Genomic DNA, 18,939 nt, shown 5'->3' with positions numbered 1-18,939 from the left:
ACTCTTGTCTTCTTTTTTTTTGTCAACCTCTCCACCCTGTCGCTCTCTACCAGTATCCATTCTCCCGCCTCCTTCCCTTTTTTTGGGTGCATTTTTTCTTGTCGTGGTGTTCCCCGGGCAACCTCTTTCAAATCGAGTATAAAGGAAAGTAAAGGCATGGAGCAAAGATCTGGTCACATCAGTGATGTTTGTTCATATTCAGGCTGCCCGATCCTTCTTCTACTGCCCCATCACTCTCCGACACTACAACTCGCTGTCCATCCATCACTTTGTCTTTTTTTCTTTTACTACACTCATTACAACTCGCAGAACAGAATGGTAAACCGAATAAGTACTGTGGATAAAAATTTTGGCAGATGGGAAAGAGCTTAAGTAGCAGTTGTTGTTTTTTTTGCCATTATTGCCTAACATTACATTATTTTGGCCCTCACTGTGAACGGATGGCAGCGTGACAGCATGAGGCAATCACTGAAGCTGTGTAGTTTCTGGATTGCTTGGTCCAGCAAAGTTGAAGGTCACATAATTAAACTACTGCCTCTTTTATCTTTTAGTATTCTACCATATACTGATGGCAAGCACATTTCCTCACAGATCTAGTTTTATATGAAGCAAAGTTAGTTACAATCTGCTATGGATGTGTACAAAAAAGGCCATTCTAATGATTAAACAGTGAGTGATGATATGGTGTGGAGGAGATGTTTCCTTAAACGTGTCACTGATGTCAACATGTTCTTAATTTGGAGAACTTGCACAACTTATGTATTTGCATATCTTTAGTATGGACCTTTGTTTCAGTGCAAATATATTGCTTACAGTATAAGGCTCATCTTTTCATTATTTTTGAACCAGGCTACACACTCAAATGCTCCCATACACACATTTTATTTGAAGTTGCTTTCCTTAACAAAAATCTTCTTAAACTCCCAAATTTTCTCTCGAGTTTGTTATACAAATGATATGTCAACCTGAAATTAACATTATGTACTCACGTACTCAGCTTCCTCACACATGCAGGACTGTGTGTCTGAGAGCTTCGTCACAGCAGAGAGCTGAGAGGCAATTTGGGTGACCCCTCTGCCTGCGTGAGGTATTTATTTGTTCGCGGCTCCAGAGTTGACGCACCCCCAAAAAGGGTCCTCTGCCAAACACTTCATGGATGGCTAATTTTCCCTTCCTGACCTCCCTTTGTGTGGCATTGACCCCCTTCACCCCCCCCCCCCCCCACACACACACACATCCAACCTTCTACTCCCTCAAATAGCTGCCAACCCTGAGCCCCCCCCGCCCTCTCCCCTCCACCCACCACCACCACCCCCGTCCACACTGCAATAACTGCAAAAGCTTGACATGGTCCTCAGTGGGGCCTTGAAGTGATCCCGGGGTTATTTTTTTCAGGAGGTCGGGGGCTGAGGTGACAAGCGAGGTGAGATTTGGACGGAGGAGGGGGTTGAAGTGGGTGTGGGGTGGTCTGCATGGGCCTCACTCATTCCCACAGTCTGACAGCGGGTGAGTGGGTAGATGGCAGCGGTAATTTGTATTCCTCCAAAACCGCTGCTGGTACCATCAGCTGCATTCACAAGACCATCACGCCTGGTGAGGTTGCAGAGATGGTTGGATGGTAGAGTGCTTCCACCGCAACCAACACACACACAAGACTAATTATTCCAGCAGCGGCGCAGCACCAGGCACATCACACAACACAGTAAAACCAGAAAGATGTGTGTCAACCAGTCCGCCAAGAAAGTTATTGTTTTAAGGAAACCTTTCTTCCTCACAGGCCCAAAAGACAGATGTCTGTTTTTGCTGTTTTGTTTTTCTTTCCTGCTCTCTTTTTTTTTCTTTCTAACTCTGCCTTGTAATGAAGAAAAACACCCAGACAGAAGTCTGGCTCTGTCCCAAAAATATACAACAAAACATTTTCACAGTGACGCTAAAGCAGCTACTTGAATTATGAATTTGATTGCTGCTTTAAAATGAGTTAAATTCTTCCATAAAGAAAATCAAGTTAATTGTAGATTTAGGTTAATAGTACTGTCACAATTTAAAACAATAATACAGTAATTTAAATACATTTAGATTAAAATTACAGCTCAAATATATATTTTATATTTTACCCAATTCGCTGACATTAAATGTTTGAAAACAATTGTTTCTAAAGTGTATCACAATAACTGTAATTGTAAACATTTTTATAATAAAATATAAAAAAAATTGTTGATATTAACTAATCAATTTTAACAAATTGTTGGTGCATGAGAAATTATTTGTAAATTTTTTTAGTAGAAATAAAAATTATATTTAGCTTTTATTAATTTGTATTTTTAGGATTTCATTGAGAAAACATTTTATGATTTGTATAAAAAATACTACATTTTTAGAGTTTTGTTCCATGTTCTGAAATCATTTCATTTGAGAATGTTAATATTCCCCCAACAATGAATTTCCTGACAAATGCTAACATTTTAAATTCATAAAACCATTTCTATATGAAAAGAAAAAAAAAATCGAATATTACTATAAAATTACCAAATTGTTGTTTTCTCCCTCCAGCCTCATAACTGTATCTTCTCCCATCTTATTCTTGCAGACTGCGACTCTTACTGCAAAGCGTCTAAAGGCAAACTGAAAATCAACATGAAGAAGTACTGCAAGAAAGATTACGGTGAGTCAACAGATGACACATGCAGCCCATTTTATGAGTCAGATTAATGTTTTTTGTTTTTTTTAGGGAAAGCTGAAAAACATGTGGTCCGATGGCAGAAATTCAATTTACTTTACTCATTCAGTTGGCTCTGGATTATAAACTGGTTTGTCAATCTACGGGGACATGTATTGTTCAGTGGACTTTTTGGGAACATTAGATTCAGTGTGGACATTTTCTTCCAATACGTATTCAGCGAAAAAAAACATTAAACATCCTAATCATATACATCTCAGCCCGGCACGTTGCTGAGGAACTGCTACAGTTTAAAGGGGAGGCATTTTACTGATGTCTTACTCCAACTGTCTGAGCAAAGAGACAAAGAATCAAAGACAAGCAAACAGATCTTCAAAGGGGAAGACAGAAGCTGCTACAGAAGGACAGAAAGGGAGCTTGACAGAAAGGGCAGGATATAGAATAAGGCAGATAGTGTGTTTGTTTGTGAGTGTGTGTGGGAAGGGTTATCTCTGAGCGGGCATTTAAGACGTGAGCGGATAAGGAAAAGGCTGCGTGACAGACAGTGGTTGCTCTCTGAGAGATCCTCATTAAGGCAGCCCACTTCCCCCACCGTCATTGCGTTTTCTCGCTGCATTCCTGTGACCATCCGTCTGCCACACCATTCAAGGTGTGGATAAGACGTATGACCTCTCCCCTCTTCCCGTCCCTCTGTCCCCTCCCCTGATTGAAGTCAGGCTGCTGAACTGCTCAACCAAGCAGCGGTATCCTGCAGCATACTTCGGCAGCTTGACGGACAGGCCCGGGCTTTGTTCTGCGGGGATTTGGAGGAGTTAGGGGGTCAGCTTATACACACCTCCTCTTCCACCAATGCCTACCTTGCTGCTGGTGTCGTGAGAAAAGATTTTTTTCTGAAATGTGTTCCAGTCCATGTGTGCATGTGTCACCTACAGGGTTACTAAATTAAGTTTAGTCAGAAAGCAGCTAGTGGTAAAAAAAAAATTGTCTAAATCAGGCTCCAATTTGTATCTGAAATCTAGATGAAATTTTTGTATTTAATTTAAATGGCATATACTTCAGCAGCTATGTCTTAATCCTCAATGATAAGAGCAGGCAAGATCCGTTTGAGGGTGGAGAGGTGTATAGCGGTAAAAGGAGGCATCAGGAAATACTGCTGGAAAAACCATCACTCAACACAATACTGAGTACCCTCATGTATGTACACCTCCCAGTATAACCAAGTGAAGTCAGGAGAGCCTCCGAACTGATTTGGGATGTGTTGTGTGTGAAGTGATGGAGATCTGCTGGTACTGATGGTTGAGATTATCCCAAGCATAAGACAAATGGAAGTTCCTCTTCAGCGCTGATGGTTTTGTGTGTAGATGCAGGATATTTTAATGTGAGATGTGTATTAGACTGAACAGAGAAGAATCTGGAAACTTCAGGCATTAAAAGCTTTGAGGCTCCATCTAATGCTGTATGGAAGGTTTATTTTTACTCTCCTGTTACAATGAATAGATCAGGTCTACACATATAATGAGCATTTTAATATAGTTATTTAAAATAAGAACAAAACAAATGTCTGATTTCTGTGGTTTTGTATTGTACTCCATTGAGGTTATTGGATTAATAATGATTAATTCGATTATTAAATAATTTTACTTCATTCATCGGTCCACCATTAATTTTAAGTACATCATCATCCTCGTTCTCCTCGCTTTACCCTCACCATGGGGCTTTGTGTTGGGAAGATACAGTACATCCATAGTTTGCAACAGCTTTTTCAAGACTCCTAACTGACCATACGCCGATTCAAAAGTCAAACACAATGTAAATCTACAGGAACTTGAGAGCGCTGTTGCTGTTTGAACGGTTTTGAAAAGATCAGCAGGGAGCTGGGCTCCATGCTGCGTCGGGAAACGATGCTACAAGCTTCTGTGGTCGATAAGCAGCCGCGTATAAAGAATCACAGGAGGGAGCAGGGTGTAGGGAGGGGTGGCACAACTACTCCAGGCACCTCAGTGCCCAAAGTACACGGTGATTGTTGTGCAAACACAAACAGAGAGAACAGCACATGGTGGCAGCTGGTTGATGCAAGGTGGTGCGGGGGTCATTATCGGGTGATACACCAGATCAGCCAACATCCATTCAGGCCCTCATCACACGAGGATTCAGGGGGCATAAAACTATCGCGTAAAATCTACTCATTGAATTTATGCAGCTCCTTTCTTACAAAGGGGAATAGAAATATACTTTAAAAGGAGGGAACAGGACAAACTTTTCACCAACTTAGATACAGTAAATACTCATTAAAAGACAACAGAGAAAACGACTGTTTAAGGCTGCTTTAAAAGAAAAGAGTCCAAAGACATATCAAGTCTTTCTGGCTCTGTCCAAAAGTAACATGTTATGTGTTGTTACTGAAAAGGTTGTGGTTTAATAGAATATTTGTTGGAAAGAATCACTGACTTCCTGTGGTCTCCATCCGTTGTAGTTGATGGATGCTATTGCCACTGCCAAACAAACAATCTGTAAATCTACAACTTGTTATTTTTACACTTTAGATTATGTCAAATTAAACAAACACGGCATATTTTGTCCACTTTGGACAAATGCAGGAAGCTGGCTGTAGTGGTATTACTGTTCTCTCTGCAAGACTGATCTCAGAAAGAGCCCTGGAAACTAAGATTATACTCAGACAGATTTCTTTTTCATTTTTCCAGGTGAAGAGGATACTACTCTGCGTTGTAGCTGGAAAAAACTGGGTTTAAGAAGCAGTTTTAGATCTTAAATATTTATAAAGTATGAATCCCAAGACAGCGATCCAACATCTTTTATATAAAACCTGCAATGAATAAATGATATACTCTTAATACTGGCAAGGTGTTCAGCTCCATTAGCTCCACGCTGAAGGTGAAAGCAGTGACCTGGTCACAAGGTGGTCCATTTTAAAAGCTGTACCATAAGTACTGGAGAACTATAATGGATCTTAATAGAGATTTGGTCAATATAATACATATTGATACATGCTGGGGTCAAATCCATAAAAGACTGTCTTTTCTTTTTTCTTTCTCTCTCTCACTCTCGCTCTCTGAGGAGCCTATCAGTTCATTCATCATGTGATATCATTGAGTGTCTTTCCAGCTAACGTCTCTAATAGCCCTACCCTGCCTGCTAATCACATTACAAATCACACTGCTGTGTCAGGAGTAATGGACATAATGCATGTGGAGCTCTGTATGATAGCTGGACCGTATACCAGCCTTTTCCACTGAGTACAAAAGCAGTATTTAAACCACAAGTGTCCGTTTAGGGAATTAAGATCCCATTTTGTCTGTTGTATTTTATTAGGATTTATAGTTCATGGGTTCCTATTAGCCAAGGTTTACCAAGGTTTTCCGTAATACTTCTGCTTCCAGTAGATTTGTCAGCTTTATCAGCAGCTGAGGCTACTCTGATGACAAAAATGCTAATAAGTGATGAGTGTTGATGCCCCGTATCATCTTGCATCTTCCGTGCAATATACAGTGGATCTGGAAAGTATTCACAGTGCTTCACTTTTTCCACATTTTGTTATGTTACAGCCTTATTCCAAAATGGATCAAATAATTTTTTTTCCTCAAAATTCTACACACAATACCCCATCATGATAACATGAAAAACAAATTGTGGGAAATTTTTGCAAATCTATTATAAATAAAAAACGAAAAAAATCGCATACATAAGTATTCACAGACTTTGCCATAGCACTCAAAATTGAGCTCAGGTGCATCCTGTTTCCACTGATCATCCTTGAGATGTTTGTACAACTTGATTGGAGTCCACCTGTGGTAAATTCAGTTGATTGGACATGATTTGGAAAGACACACACCGTCTATATAAGGTCCCACAGTTGACATGTCAGAGCACAAACCAAGCCATGAAGTCCAAGGAATTGTCTGTAGACCTCCGAGACAGGATCGTATCGAGACACAGATCTGGGGAAGGGTACAGAAAATTTTTTTGCAGCATTGAAGGTCCCAATGAGCACAGTGGCCTCCATCATCCGTAAATGGAAGAAGTTTGGAACCACCAGGACTCTTCCTGGAGTTGGCCGCCCGGCCAAACTGAACGAACGGGGGAGAAGGGCCTTAGTCAGGGAGGTGACCAAGAAGGCGTGTCTGCGATGTTTTACCCACCTGAAACTTGAGCAGAGAGCACATCAACATTTTTGACAAATTATCAGGGAACAGAAAGAGGTAGCAGGAAGACAAATCCGGCGAGTAGGCGTGTTGGAAAGCGACGATTGTGTTGTTATGCCACAAGTGTGGCGAGAATCCTGTGCATTTTATATATGCGGCGTGTGCGGGAACATCATCATGTTGGAAAACCCAAGTGCCATCGCACCACAGTTCAGGTCATTTGCACTGAATGTTTTTTCTTCAGACACCTCAGAACATCACAGTAGAAATCTGTGTTGACAAACTCACCCTGGGGGATGAATTTGTGGTGCACAACTGCACTAATAGATAAAGAAACCCACATGGTGACGTGCCTGACCTGATGCGACTTTTTCGGTTTTGGATGGTGACATCTCGCTCCCCGGAAACACAAATGTCTCTCAAGACACCTTTCCAGGCTCATTGCTACATTGCTTTTGCATTTTACGGGGCAGCGACCAATTTCCAGAGTGTGAAACTAAATTTGATCTGCACCCTCTGGTCAAGCGCTTACAAAAACAAGTGTAACTTGGATGCAGATTTTGATCAAGCTACAAAATTTCTAACATTTACTCTTTAGGGTTATACCTTCCTCCTGCTCCGTGCACGTCACAGTGCAGCGCATCATTCATGCTTAACAGTAGCAGTCCCAGAACTTAGTGATCCCCCTTGTACACTACTCTTTTAAGCCAGTACCATTCTGTGTCAGTCGGATACTAAAGTTCGTCATCAAAGGGCGTACGCTTAGTCCACTCTGTGCGGACATCTGCATATCTCCAACTTGTAACTTAATCGCACAGCCACGACACTGAGAGAACCAATTGGGCCTGCGCTGAAAACCGAAATCATTAATTTCAAAGAGATGCTGTATGAAGGTCCACCGCCACCCGCATTTCTAAAACTATGTCCAGAAATTGCCAGAGTTTGGGAATATGCCTTCCTGTAAACAGCGATCTACTGGGCATGTGTGAAAGCCGTCCTCCAAGTACTTTGGAAAGTAATAATACACGTCCACAGTGTTAGAAGCTGTCCATCTGCCAGAGAGAATATTCAGGCCATTAGTCATGTTGACAAAGTAAATTTCACCACTTAGGTTGCATGTTTGTTGAATGCAATGAAAATAAATTTGACATGAAGTGATACTTTATTCTTACTTTTGCCTTTCCGACTTCACTGTTCAGCTGTCCAGGTGCACATCCTGAAGGCAGAAAAAGCCGGCGAGTGGTGGAAGTTTACTGTCAACATCATCTCCGTCTACAAGCAAGGCGAGAGCCGCATCCGCCGTGGGGATCAGTTCCTGTGGGTCCGTGCCAAAGACGTGGCCTGCAAGTGTCCCAAGATCAAGCCTGGGAAGAAGTACCTGCTGCTGGGGAACGACGAGGACTCCCCCGGCCAAAGCGGAGTGGTGGCGGACAAAGGCAGCCTGGTTATCCAGTGGAGGGACACGTGGGCGCGCAGGCTCAGGAAGTTTCAGCAGCGCGAGAAGAAAGGCAAGTGCAAGAAGCCATAGGCGGGAAAAAGGCAGAGAGGATGCTGGAGAAGAAGGATAATTCAAGAAAAAAATCTGAGCGGGTGATTGGAGAAAAAAAAAAAAAAAAAAAAAAAAAACAACAACAAGGGTGAAAGAGACAGACAGAGGATCACGGACAGAGAAGAGACTGTTTATGTCGCTGCTTTTTTGTGTAGACGCATGAAGAGAATTATTTAGGATGATTTTATTTTTTTTCTAGTGAACTTTTGTTGAAGGAGCTCACCTTGCAGATTTGGTTTTATGGTTTATTTTACTCTGAGATTTGTCTCTCTTGTGGATTTGCCGAATTTGCACCTATTACCAGTATATAACATTGTGTTTGTTTCTTTTATTCCAGTATGAAATCATTATATGTTATGTTTTAATTTTATGGACATTTTCTGCTGGTGCAAAAATGACAGACACTTAATTGCAGCTGCAATTTCTGCATGTTTTTTTGTTGTTGTTTGTTTTAATTCTATTATTAGCTAAGAAGCGAGCTTGTTTCATCAAAAGTATTCACTTTTCAAAATGAGGCAGTACCATTTCCTTCATTGAGATTTGTGCCATAATTGTGTCTAAGCCACAGACATGCATTCAGTTAGCTGTCAGCGAGTTGCCGCTCCTGTCCTGTGTTCAAATTCAGGTTTATCTGCAACTCAAGCAACAATAAATCTGTTGTCCTGCATCTTCATCTGACAGGACTTTTACAGATTTAGAATATGCAAAGGATAAAGGACAAAACACAGTATTGTCTCTAAAGCATTTTTGACCTCATTAATCTTGAGCGTACTTTTTACTCTCCTGTATTCCCCCTCAAACTTCACTGGGTAACCTGCATGTGAATTCTTCATTTGAGATAGTAATGTTCGGTTCACTAAATGGTGCTGCTTATGGTACTAATGTTTTTGTTTTTTGTTTTTTCGGGGGGGGGTACATTTAAAATCACTGACTTCACTTTCAGTATGACTTACAGTAACTGTGATTTATTTTTTTATTCTTTATATCACAAATCTAATAAGAGTTTTAATTAACAAGGAAAAGAGGCCAGACAGCGATTATTACAAAAATATTCATAAAATCATTCATAGCTACAGGTAATACACCTAAATAATAATGAATATTCACCATTAATTGGCTACAAATAATATTGCAAATGTTTTTTTGTGTTTGTTTTAATTCATTTCATCAATATTTTTGCATCAATACTACACTTGCTCTACCGTGAACTGATTAGAACTGTGAAAGTTACCCAGAGTAGGTCATTGTGCAAAGTGGATGCAACGTTGGAGTTGTGCGGGTGAAAGCAGTGCGCTGCAGCTGATGCACGTTCTCGGAGGACATAATGACAAAAGAGGTGCATATAAGTGCAACAAGGCAGATGTTTGCAGGATTTATCTCTTCAGACATGTATTCCTCTCTACCAGATCATGAAAATATAATATGTTAGAATGTATCTTGAAAAATGGGTGAGACAAGGAAAAATATAATTTAAATAGACATCTGTTTTTCACTAACAATGTGGATGTCGACCAACCACTAAACCTGAAAAGGTGTATTTATATGTGGAACAAGATAACTTAATCAATGCAGTTTGTAAAAGCAATAAGAATGGGCATAATGACAAGATCCTATTCTTACCTTATGTGGCGCAGAAATCAATCCTAAAAGTGGAGAAAAAGGAAAACTTACGGCGACCTAAAAAAGTGCTCAAAGCTATTACTTCAATTCGCTTTTGAAATCCGCCTCACACTGGCTTATATTCATTGAAAATACTTCCTACAGTACTTTGGGATTTCAGCTAAATACCTTTACAGTCCACACACGCAGTGCAAACACAATGCATGACTGTACATTCACTAAAAGGACACTGCGCGACCAGTCAGAAGCTGCAGTCTCCCATTGACCTGCCACATTAATTCTCTTCACTTCAACGCTTGCAGAGAGAAATGGGCTGAATTGCAATCACTTGTCGCTGCTTGATTCAAACCACTTTTGCTCGTTTATTTGTATGCAGTTCAATTTGGATTTCTCAAAGGAATGCATGGTAAAAAAAAAAAAACAATAAAAAAAAAAACACAAAAAAAACAGCTCAGGTTTGTAAAAAAAAAAAAAAAAAAAAAAAGAAAAGCCCAAAGTGTCTGTGATTTATCATTAACTGAGGTTTTGTTTAGTCCAAACCCCCTCACCATGTGCAACATGTTTCTGAGACAACAGATATTCACAACATATTGGTAGTTGTCACAAAAATCACATGGAGGAAACTTTTACTTTAATATGATTCCATTATATCTCAGAAACCTTCAAATTTTTCCTGGAATTTTCTTAATGAACTAAAACGCCTCCTAGATGATGCCAAATTAGAAACACTAATTAAACCGAGACATCAAGATCCCCTGGGTTCAACTTTTAGATACAAACTACAGATGGCTGATCTACTGAAGTACGTCTCAATATTTACATTTAAGGTTTGGTCCATTTTTATTTTATTTTATTTTTTTTTACTGCACGATCAATTAGCTGATTGCGACATTTTAGCCCAACACGATGCTACAAGCTGGTGGCTTCTCCAACACTGATGATGACAACATACTGACCCATACAGTATATTTACATTTTCCTGCCTTTCATTGTTAAACCCACAACATAATGTTACATGTCAGTATATATTTGTTTGTATTTTTTTTTGGCACAGTGTAACCTGTAATCACACCTCTTTAGTCTGTGTAGCCTCATGCTGTAAATTTTACATCCATCTCCTGAGCGATGGTTTGACAAGCTTCCGAATGAAACGCTATACATGTCAAAGCATTTCTTTGTGTTCATACTATGAATTGTAAATGTTGTTGTCATCATTGCAAAGACTTTTTGCAATGCTGTTTTACAATGCCTACTAATATATTATGGTTATTATATATGAATATATTTAATGACACAAGACATTGTGGATTTTATTGTCGTTTTCAACTTTTTGTTTTTTACTTGTTTGTGGTTGTTTAGATCGTTGCCATTAAGGAAGGAAATAATAACTACTGAACACACCAACCTGGTAGAACTAAATTCAGATTTTCAGTTGAAATAAACTCGTTACATTGAAAAATCCTTTGACTGTGTTGCCTTTAATGATTTATAGGTTAGTAAGTAAATACTGTAGCATATACATCCTTTCTCCATCCACTGGCAGCAGCCTCCTTACGAGTACGGTAGGAAAAACAATATTATCCAGATTTCATAATGGAAAGTATGAAAGTGGTATTACTGCGTTGAAACTTTGTCCACCCCCGCTAAATATCACGTTACAAAACACTGCAGTCCTCCAGAGAGAGGCGTGAGCTTGAGCACAGACAGACAGGAGTCCAGGGACTATTTACTGGAAATGTCATTTATTAGAAATTACAAGCTGAATTGATTTACAAGGAAGGAAAAGAGCCATGTTAGCAACACAGCTGAACTGTTTGTTTTGGCTGCGGACTAATCTATAAACATTATAAAATCCAAACAAAATGATAACATTGCAGCCTCGACAGTAATGCATGGGTAAATAGAAGAGTGTGAATATTGCTAAGCTTGTGGAATTACTGTACCCAGTGCAAACCTCAGCTCAACCATTGACAGTCTTATGAAAGGAAAAGCTTCTGCTGCCAGTGGGAGGTCCTACTGTTGGGTCAACACTCCCCGCAGTCCAGGCTAAAAATATTTTTCATAATACACACAAACCTCCAAATAATTAACAGTTTGATGATTTGTCAATTTAATGAGTCTGACACTTGAACATCTATTAAAGAGGACAATATACACCCAAACCACTATATAAAAACAGGAAGCAAAAATAGAAAGAAAAGAACAGAACAGAACAGAAAAGAAAGAACAAAAGAAAGAAAAAACGAAAGTAAGAACGAAAGTACGAACGAAAGAAAGAAAGGCTTAAAGACTTAAAACTGCAGTGCTGAACTTTTGTCTCCCACTTCTGCCAGTGAGAATAAATACAAAACCTCATGTTGACTGCTGTAGCCTGCTCTGCTGCTACTGTAAGAAGGTAAATAAATAGTGGATAAATGCACTAAAAGGCTTCATTAACACCTGCATAATTACTTGTTTAACTACCCAAATGTGTTCCATTCAGCTTGATATCATTTAGAAAGTCAAGAAGAGCCTCACAATTCAATTATTCTATTCCCATTCAAGTTAGCATAGGACGAAAGCGGCAGTTAGCTGGCTCAGCCAGCCCTGTAGAGCATGCTTAATAAGCATTCTTCTGGCAAGCACGGGAATGTCTCACCAGACACCAGATTTAAAAACTCTGTATACTGTAATCAGCATCATGTGAACTCGTTTGGAAAGTGCCTAAATTTAACAGACGTTCAGTTATATGTAGAAGCCCAACAGTATAGTTTTAAGTCTTAATTTCACATTTTCTTGGTTGGTCAGGAGTCACCTTTGTCTCAATGTGAAAAGCAGGAAAATAATCTGGTAAGAGACTGTGTTTAAATAAGTGTCCGTGTCTGCGCCGTGGATTCAAATGTTTTATTGTGAACTGGTATTCTGCACCAAACCGTCACCGTCCGACACGCGCCCGTGATCACTGCTGTCTTCACCAGCTACACAGGCCACACGGCGATGACTATGATGGCTATGAGAAGCAGCACGATCACCACCAGCATCCCTGAGGGGGGAAAGAAATTAGTGGTGAGTAGAGAAATGAGAGAGAGAAAAAAAGATCCGATGGCAAAAGCCAAACCAGTTTGGTCTAATTGACGCTTCATTCGGTGATAGTACACACCAGCAGCCCCATTTGGTAGCCAGAGGTATGTTGGAAAACTGTGGGCTTTCTCTCCCACATACAGTAACCCTTTAATATAACCTTTGACCTGGTCATTCTCTCCTCTGGCTCTCAGACAATTTATGGTTTCATTAATTAATACAGACTATTGTAAAATGTTCTGTAAACTGGTGGAATATAAGTAATCACGAAAGGTGCTCGTGTGAATATTCATGAGACCGTTGTGCAGAGAAAAACACGATACATTTGAAAAAAATATTTAATAAACTAATCACGGCTAAATTGCAAAGATTTATTGCCATGATCTCGCGACTGTGTCTCACATCAAAATACCCTTTAAGTAATCAAAGTACGTCAATGAACTCTTAAAGGAGGAAAAGAAATGGCAATACACATACAGTTCACTCAAATGAAGTCAATTTTTAATCTCGAATTTCTCTTTTACTTCAGTTTATGTAATACGTGCTATAACCTTTTGTGATAAAACCTTTACAGATTAAAAAAATATTTTAAACTTTAAAGTTGAAAAGGAAAATGTCATGCAGCTGAGAAACTCCAAACCTGATTTGAGACAGACTCAGAGGGAAGGAGGGGATTTCAGCGGACACAAGGGAATACTCTTGGAAGAGGTAAGAAGCCCACATACCTCACTACTAATTTTCAAAGTCCTTGATCTAACACAAGTTCCGAGTGCTTATGCACTTGCAGCATATCGCCATTCTTCTCTTGATGACTTAATGCAATTTACATGCGTTCAACGGCCACAAAAGCTTTATTGCCGCAGATTGCACACTGTGATAGGCATATGTTTCTGATTCAGCTTCGAGCGGATAATCATTGTTTTTTACTGATACTATGGCAGCAGAGAAAAATGTGCAAAAGCTCACTCACACTTCATCAAAGTGCTTTACCCCCAGGACCTGAAAATATTACAGTTTTTTATTATAGCCACCACCCAGGAAAGAAAATTCAGGTAGAATTTTTTATTTTTTCTTCACAGCCTACTTTTTAGCAGAGCTCCAGAGAAAAGCTTAAAAGAAAATATGTAAAATTATATTGAGATGGTTTTTGGTACTTAACACAAAAATATATTTGTATGGATATAAAACTTAGTAAATAAAACATAAAAAAAGGTACAAATATAGGACCTTTAATATTAGTAAAGCCTGATTGATATATTGCAGGCCAGCACACTGTCCTTCTGTATTATGATATTAACTTACTACAGATATATTTTATTGACATAAAATACATGTTAGCTGATAAGTAACTACATTTGAAGTGTTTTAAAAACAGTGTCCTCCAAAGAGCTCTGACAAGTTATTTGCATCTAGATCACTAGATCTAGATGGTCCCGGTGGTAATGGACTGTGACCCCCGGTCTGGCTCCGACGGATTCCTACTCAGCTGCTCCATTTATATGAAAGTCTTTCCAAAGAGAGAAGTGATGGATTATATCATGTACATCATAAACACTTGAGTGAGTGTAGGGTGTGTCGGTCTTTCCCTCTAATACACTGTACTGTCAATAACTTACACCCCAAATCATACCACACACACACACACACACTCACAAGCAATGGAAAACTTTTGCCAAGGTCATGTTTACCCACAATTCCCCACTTTTTCTTCCTCTTGAATGGCACAGGAGTAAATATTTCAAACAACTGCATATCTGGCTGGTCCGGGGGCTGTCAATGGTCCTGTCACTGACTCATGCTGTCCATTGTTAAAGAGCATGCGGCTGGTATTTTTCCCAGCTTTTTTGCTTTGGGTTTACATTTCTCTCATTCTTTGGCTCTCTCCTCTCCTACATTCCCCTCCGTGGCCTAATTGGTTGTCTTTCCCACAGGCAGAGAGACGGGGCGAGATATAAGCCATGCTGAACAAATTGCTTGCGGTGGTAGTGGTGGTCTGATGAAATGGATGGCTGATGGTGGTTTCCTTGCCAGAATATATGTGGCATGGCTCAAAGGGATCTAAATGCCTTTGCACCTCTTTCTATTATTGTCCCACTCTCGTCATCACTTTTGCTTCTCTAAGTGAGTAAAAATTTCCATTGCTGATTGCCTCTTTCTCGATGCAGTATATATTATAATTACGTATAATTCTTTGTGTAAAGGGTCTTTTTATTTATCTGTACATGGGTCGAAAGAACACGCATATAACGAGTTCTCACTGGTCCAGACAGGACCTCTCCTCCTGATAACTTACACATGTGAGCATGATATAAATGTCAAAGCAGAAACACACGCTCGCATACTTGTGATGACTCTTTAAAAGCCTCGAGCTTAAAGCAAATACACACACACATTTACAGCAATTATCTTTGTTTGGGTGTAAACGATACCTAAGCAACACCCAGTCCACATTAGATTCAGACATCAGAGTTTCATTCAGCCTGGTCCAACATCTGTCAGCAACTCCGTTCGACAATAGCAATTCGCAATAGCCAACGATAATAAGGGCAGAGCTGTGTAACGCACTCGTACGTTACTGTGCAGAAAGAATCTCACACTCTCCACTGACACATAGCAGTCAGTCACGAAGCCACCTTAGACACCCACACTGACCCTCACCCTCCCGTTCTCCTTGGACAGTCCCTGTCTGCTCCAGTAACTAAACAAGCTACTCCTGACCCTGAGAGGGCCTCTAGGGGCTAATGACAATAATGGCGTTCGCTTCCCTAATAGATTAGGGCTCCGCTGTGACAGTGATGCTGAGGGAGAGAGTTGGTGTCTGCTGATAGACTGACCACCCAGGAATTTTGGAGGCCGTAGTCTGGGTTCATCCCATTTTAGCAATTTTCAGACACATCAGTTTGACAAATCACAGAGAATACCAATAATTGGTGAGAGCCCTGAACAGAAAGAGACAACCACTGAACCTCCCTCATTACTCCCGTCATGCCCCCTGCTTAAAGTTCAAAGTCCTTTTTGGACCACAAAAGACGAAGACGACCTCTTGAGGAAAGGGACAAATTTAATCTTAACAAGATTAATGTGAGGCTCATCATTTTTTTCTCACAGCGCAGCTGAAGAGGACAAAAACCTTTAATGGCTTTTAGCTTTGAGTATTAGTTAACATAAGGCAGCATTTTCTAAAGTACGACTTATACGATGCGTGTCTTTTTCTCTATTACAGCGAACATAAATCAACATAGATGTGCAAATTACTCTCCTGTGTTCTCTTAAACCGTAAAAAAAAAATATGTTTATTTGTATGGTTGTTTTTTTTGTTTCCCTTCGGGGGGTTAGGGGCAGCGTAGTCATAGGCAGAGCAGAGGTCACACTGAGCCAAACAGCAGTCTGCTATACACCGTGTTTAATGGGCCATCAAATAAATATTTACAGGGGAGAATAGAACTGGATCCATCAGTTTGAAAGCCAAGCAATTTTGCTAATTAGCTGGTCAACTGCAGCACGTTTCACTGCATGTACATGTAACTGCAAACTTGGGTCCAGTTAGATGCCTTTACACATTGTCTGCTTCTGATGTGTCGGCTACAGCGCAAGTTTGTTTTCTTTTGTCTCTTGTTTCCCACAATGCAACGCTGACACTCTGGCAGCCTGCCAGCTGCTGTCGCGCAAACGCAGACACCAACACGCCCCTCTATCTGTCTGAGACCAAAAGAAGCATTGATAACATTTCCCCAAAGACCTTCTCTTTTCCTTTTAATCTTACTATCAACAACACATGCTAAAAAAAACAACAACAACAACAACAAAAAAACATTTACAACATTTTAGCCAACAAAAATGGAGGGCTAAATGTGATTTCAGAGGACCTTCAATTATTGCTGATATAATTGCAAGTTGCAGTCATACAAGAATCGACAGCCCTGATAACATCTCTGTGATGCCGTACTACAGGAACAGCTACACGGTAATGACAGCAAGCCAACGTGGTGGCACTGCTGATGCCAACGATCTGATGTTAAGAAGGTGCAATGCTTACCACATTCACCTTTTTAGTTGATCATGTTAGCATGCTAACATATGCTAGTTCACACAAAGTACAGCTGAGACGGATAGATTTTATTGAATTGTTTTGTTGTATTTAGCCATAAAGCAAAGTATTGTAAAACTGCTGAAATTTAAACTGACAATAATCACCAAAGTTATCAGAATTCATGGTGAGAGGGAAATGACTGTTTCTACCAAATTGCATTGCAATCCATCAATTTGTTGAACCTCGTGCTGGAGGGAGAGCCAACGAATCACCAGACCGACAGGATTAATCCTCTGGGAACAATGAATGGACAGTGAACTGTACCAAATGTTGTGGCAGTCCTTCGACAAGACTTTAACATATTTCACAGTGAAGGGATTACTTAAGTAATTATTATTCACTCTCCACAAATGTCCATATCAAACTTCAAGGAAATCCATCCTGTAGTTGTAGTCTGGACCAAATTGGTGGACCACAGTATGTTGCCATTCTGGTAGCATAGCTAAAAATGAATCATCGATAGTATTTATTCTATTTGATCTTTCGTAAGATTTTTCTAAAGTCATGCAGTTTGTCTTGCTGGTCTACCAGTAATAACCATGTTGAGGTATTATTAATAAGATTAAAAGATCCAATATTCAGCTGGCAGCTGTAACCATGTGTGTCATAGTGTAATCTTCTGGTCTAAGCACATTAACAAGGAATGAATTGTTCTCCCTCAAGCTCAAATAAGATATGAAAATGGTTTCAAATATTTATGGGATATTTGGAGACAAACATACTTCAATATGCCTCTCACAGAGAAATCTCAGATTTGGAAACATCAACAGGATGGATACATTTAGGCAAGTCTTTCAACAACTGTTGATGATCATTAATATTGACTATCCTACAGTGACGAACATTTTTCAAATTTCTGGAAATGTTTCCACCTTTTAACACAACTCTGGTCTGTCCTTTACAATGTGGCAGCTACCAATAGTTATGTTAAGTATGCTCTCAGCTGTCAAAGCCAGGCTTTCCTAACTTTACAAGGACTCGGCTGAGACATAACACCAAACACCGGCTTTGGATGAGAGGTGGTTTCAAAAATAAATAAAGCCCTAAAGCTAAGGAATTATAAACACACTGCCACGGAGAAAGAGTGAAAGCCCTCCAAACAATTTGTGGCATGTAGTATTTTCAGTTCTTTCTCTGCTTGACACAAAGACGAGTGTCAAACAACCGCGGAGATGAACAAGGGGATGACAGAGAGGAGTTGAAAAAAAGAAAGAGAGCACAGAGGTGAGAGTGAAGAAGACCATTAGGGAATTTTCCATTCACCAAGAAGATCTAAGACGCGTCACACACACGCACATGCACGCACGCGCGCGCGCGCACACACACACACACACACACACACACACATACAAGTACATCCAGGTATGCAGAACAACATACTTTGCACACTTGTGCACTTGACAAAATATGCGCAAAGCCAACGTGGACATGTGATGCACACACACATGCAGCTCATCATGTTATTACAGACATGCACTGACACACACAAACATATCCACACACGGTCCATGAATATCCTTCAGTCTGGAACTAAAGAGAGGATGGAGGGAGTTGGGGTAGCAAAAGACCCAGTTAAACAAAGACAAAGAGAGAGTCCTGATTCTAACACAATATGAGCTCTGGGATCTTCAAACAAACTCACGATCGGGCGCCATGGGGACACGACCAACAGAGTGAAGCATTCTGGGGGTTGACCTTCCTTTTGCCTGCTCCATTTCTGTCTGTGACCGCATGTTAGCTGGGTCTCCACGCACAACAATGCAGCGTTTGCCATGGCAATGGA

At 40.1% G+C, this 18,939-nt stretch overlaps 2 protein-coding genes across 2 annotated transcripts in view; one reads left to right on the top strand and one right to left on the bottom strand.

Annotated features, from left to right (window-relative positions):
- Positions 1-10,495, top strand: part of ntn1a (netrin 1a) — a 61,222-nt gene extending 50,727 nt beyond the window's left edge. Inside the window, exons 6-7 of the mRNA XM_069167555.1 lie at positions 2,588-2,662; positions 8,037-10,495. Coding sequence (XP_069023656.1) covers positions 2,588-2,662; positions 8,037-8,365 — 404 coding nt within the window. The 3' untranslated portion in view covers positions 8,366-10,495. The remainder of the gene's footprint in view (positions 1-2,587; positions 2,663-8,036) is intronic.
- Positions 10,496-11,726: 1,231 nt separating this feature from the next.
- stx8 (syntaxin 8) overlaps positions 11,727-18,939 on the bottom strand; it is a 40,918-nt gene continuing 33,705 nt past the window's right edge. Inside the window, exon 8 of the mRNA XM_069167556.1 lies at positions 11,727-13,028. Coding sequence (XP_069023657.1) covers positions 12,964-13,028 — 65 coding nt within the window. The 3' untranslated portion in view covers positions 11,727-12,963. The remainder of the gene's footprint in view (positions 13,029-18,939) is intronic.

This window comes from Embiotoca jacksoni, unplaced genomic scaffold, assembly GCF_022577435.1.
Source record: "Embiotoca jacksoni isolate LCO1_2020_lvr unplaced genomic scaffold, fEmbJac1.0.p SCAF_4, whole genome shotgun sequence".
Classification (NCBI taxonomy): Eukaryota; Metazoa; Chordata; class Actinopteri; family Embiotocidae; genus Embiotoca; species Embiotoca jacksoni.
Note: the sequence above shows the minus strand (reverse complement) of the source record. Positions and strands in the feature narration are given on the sequence as shown.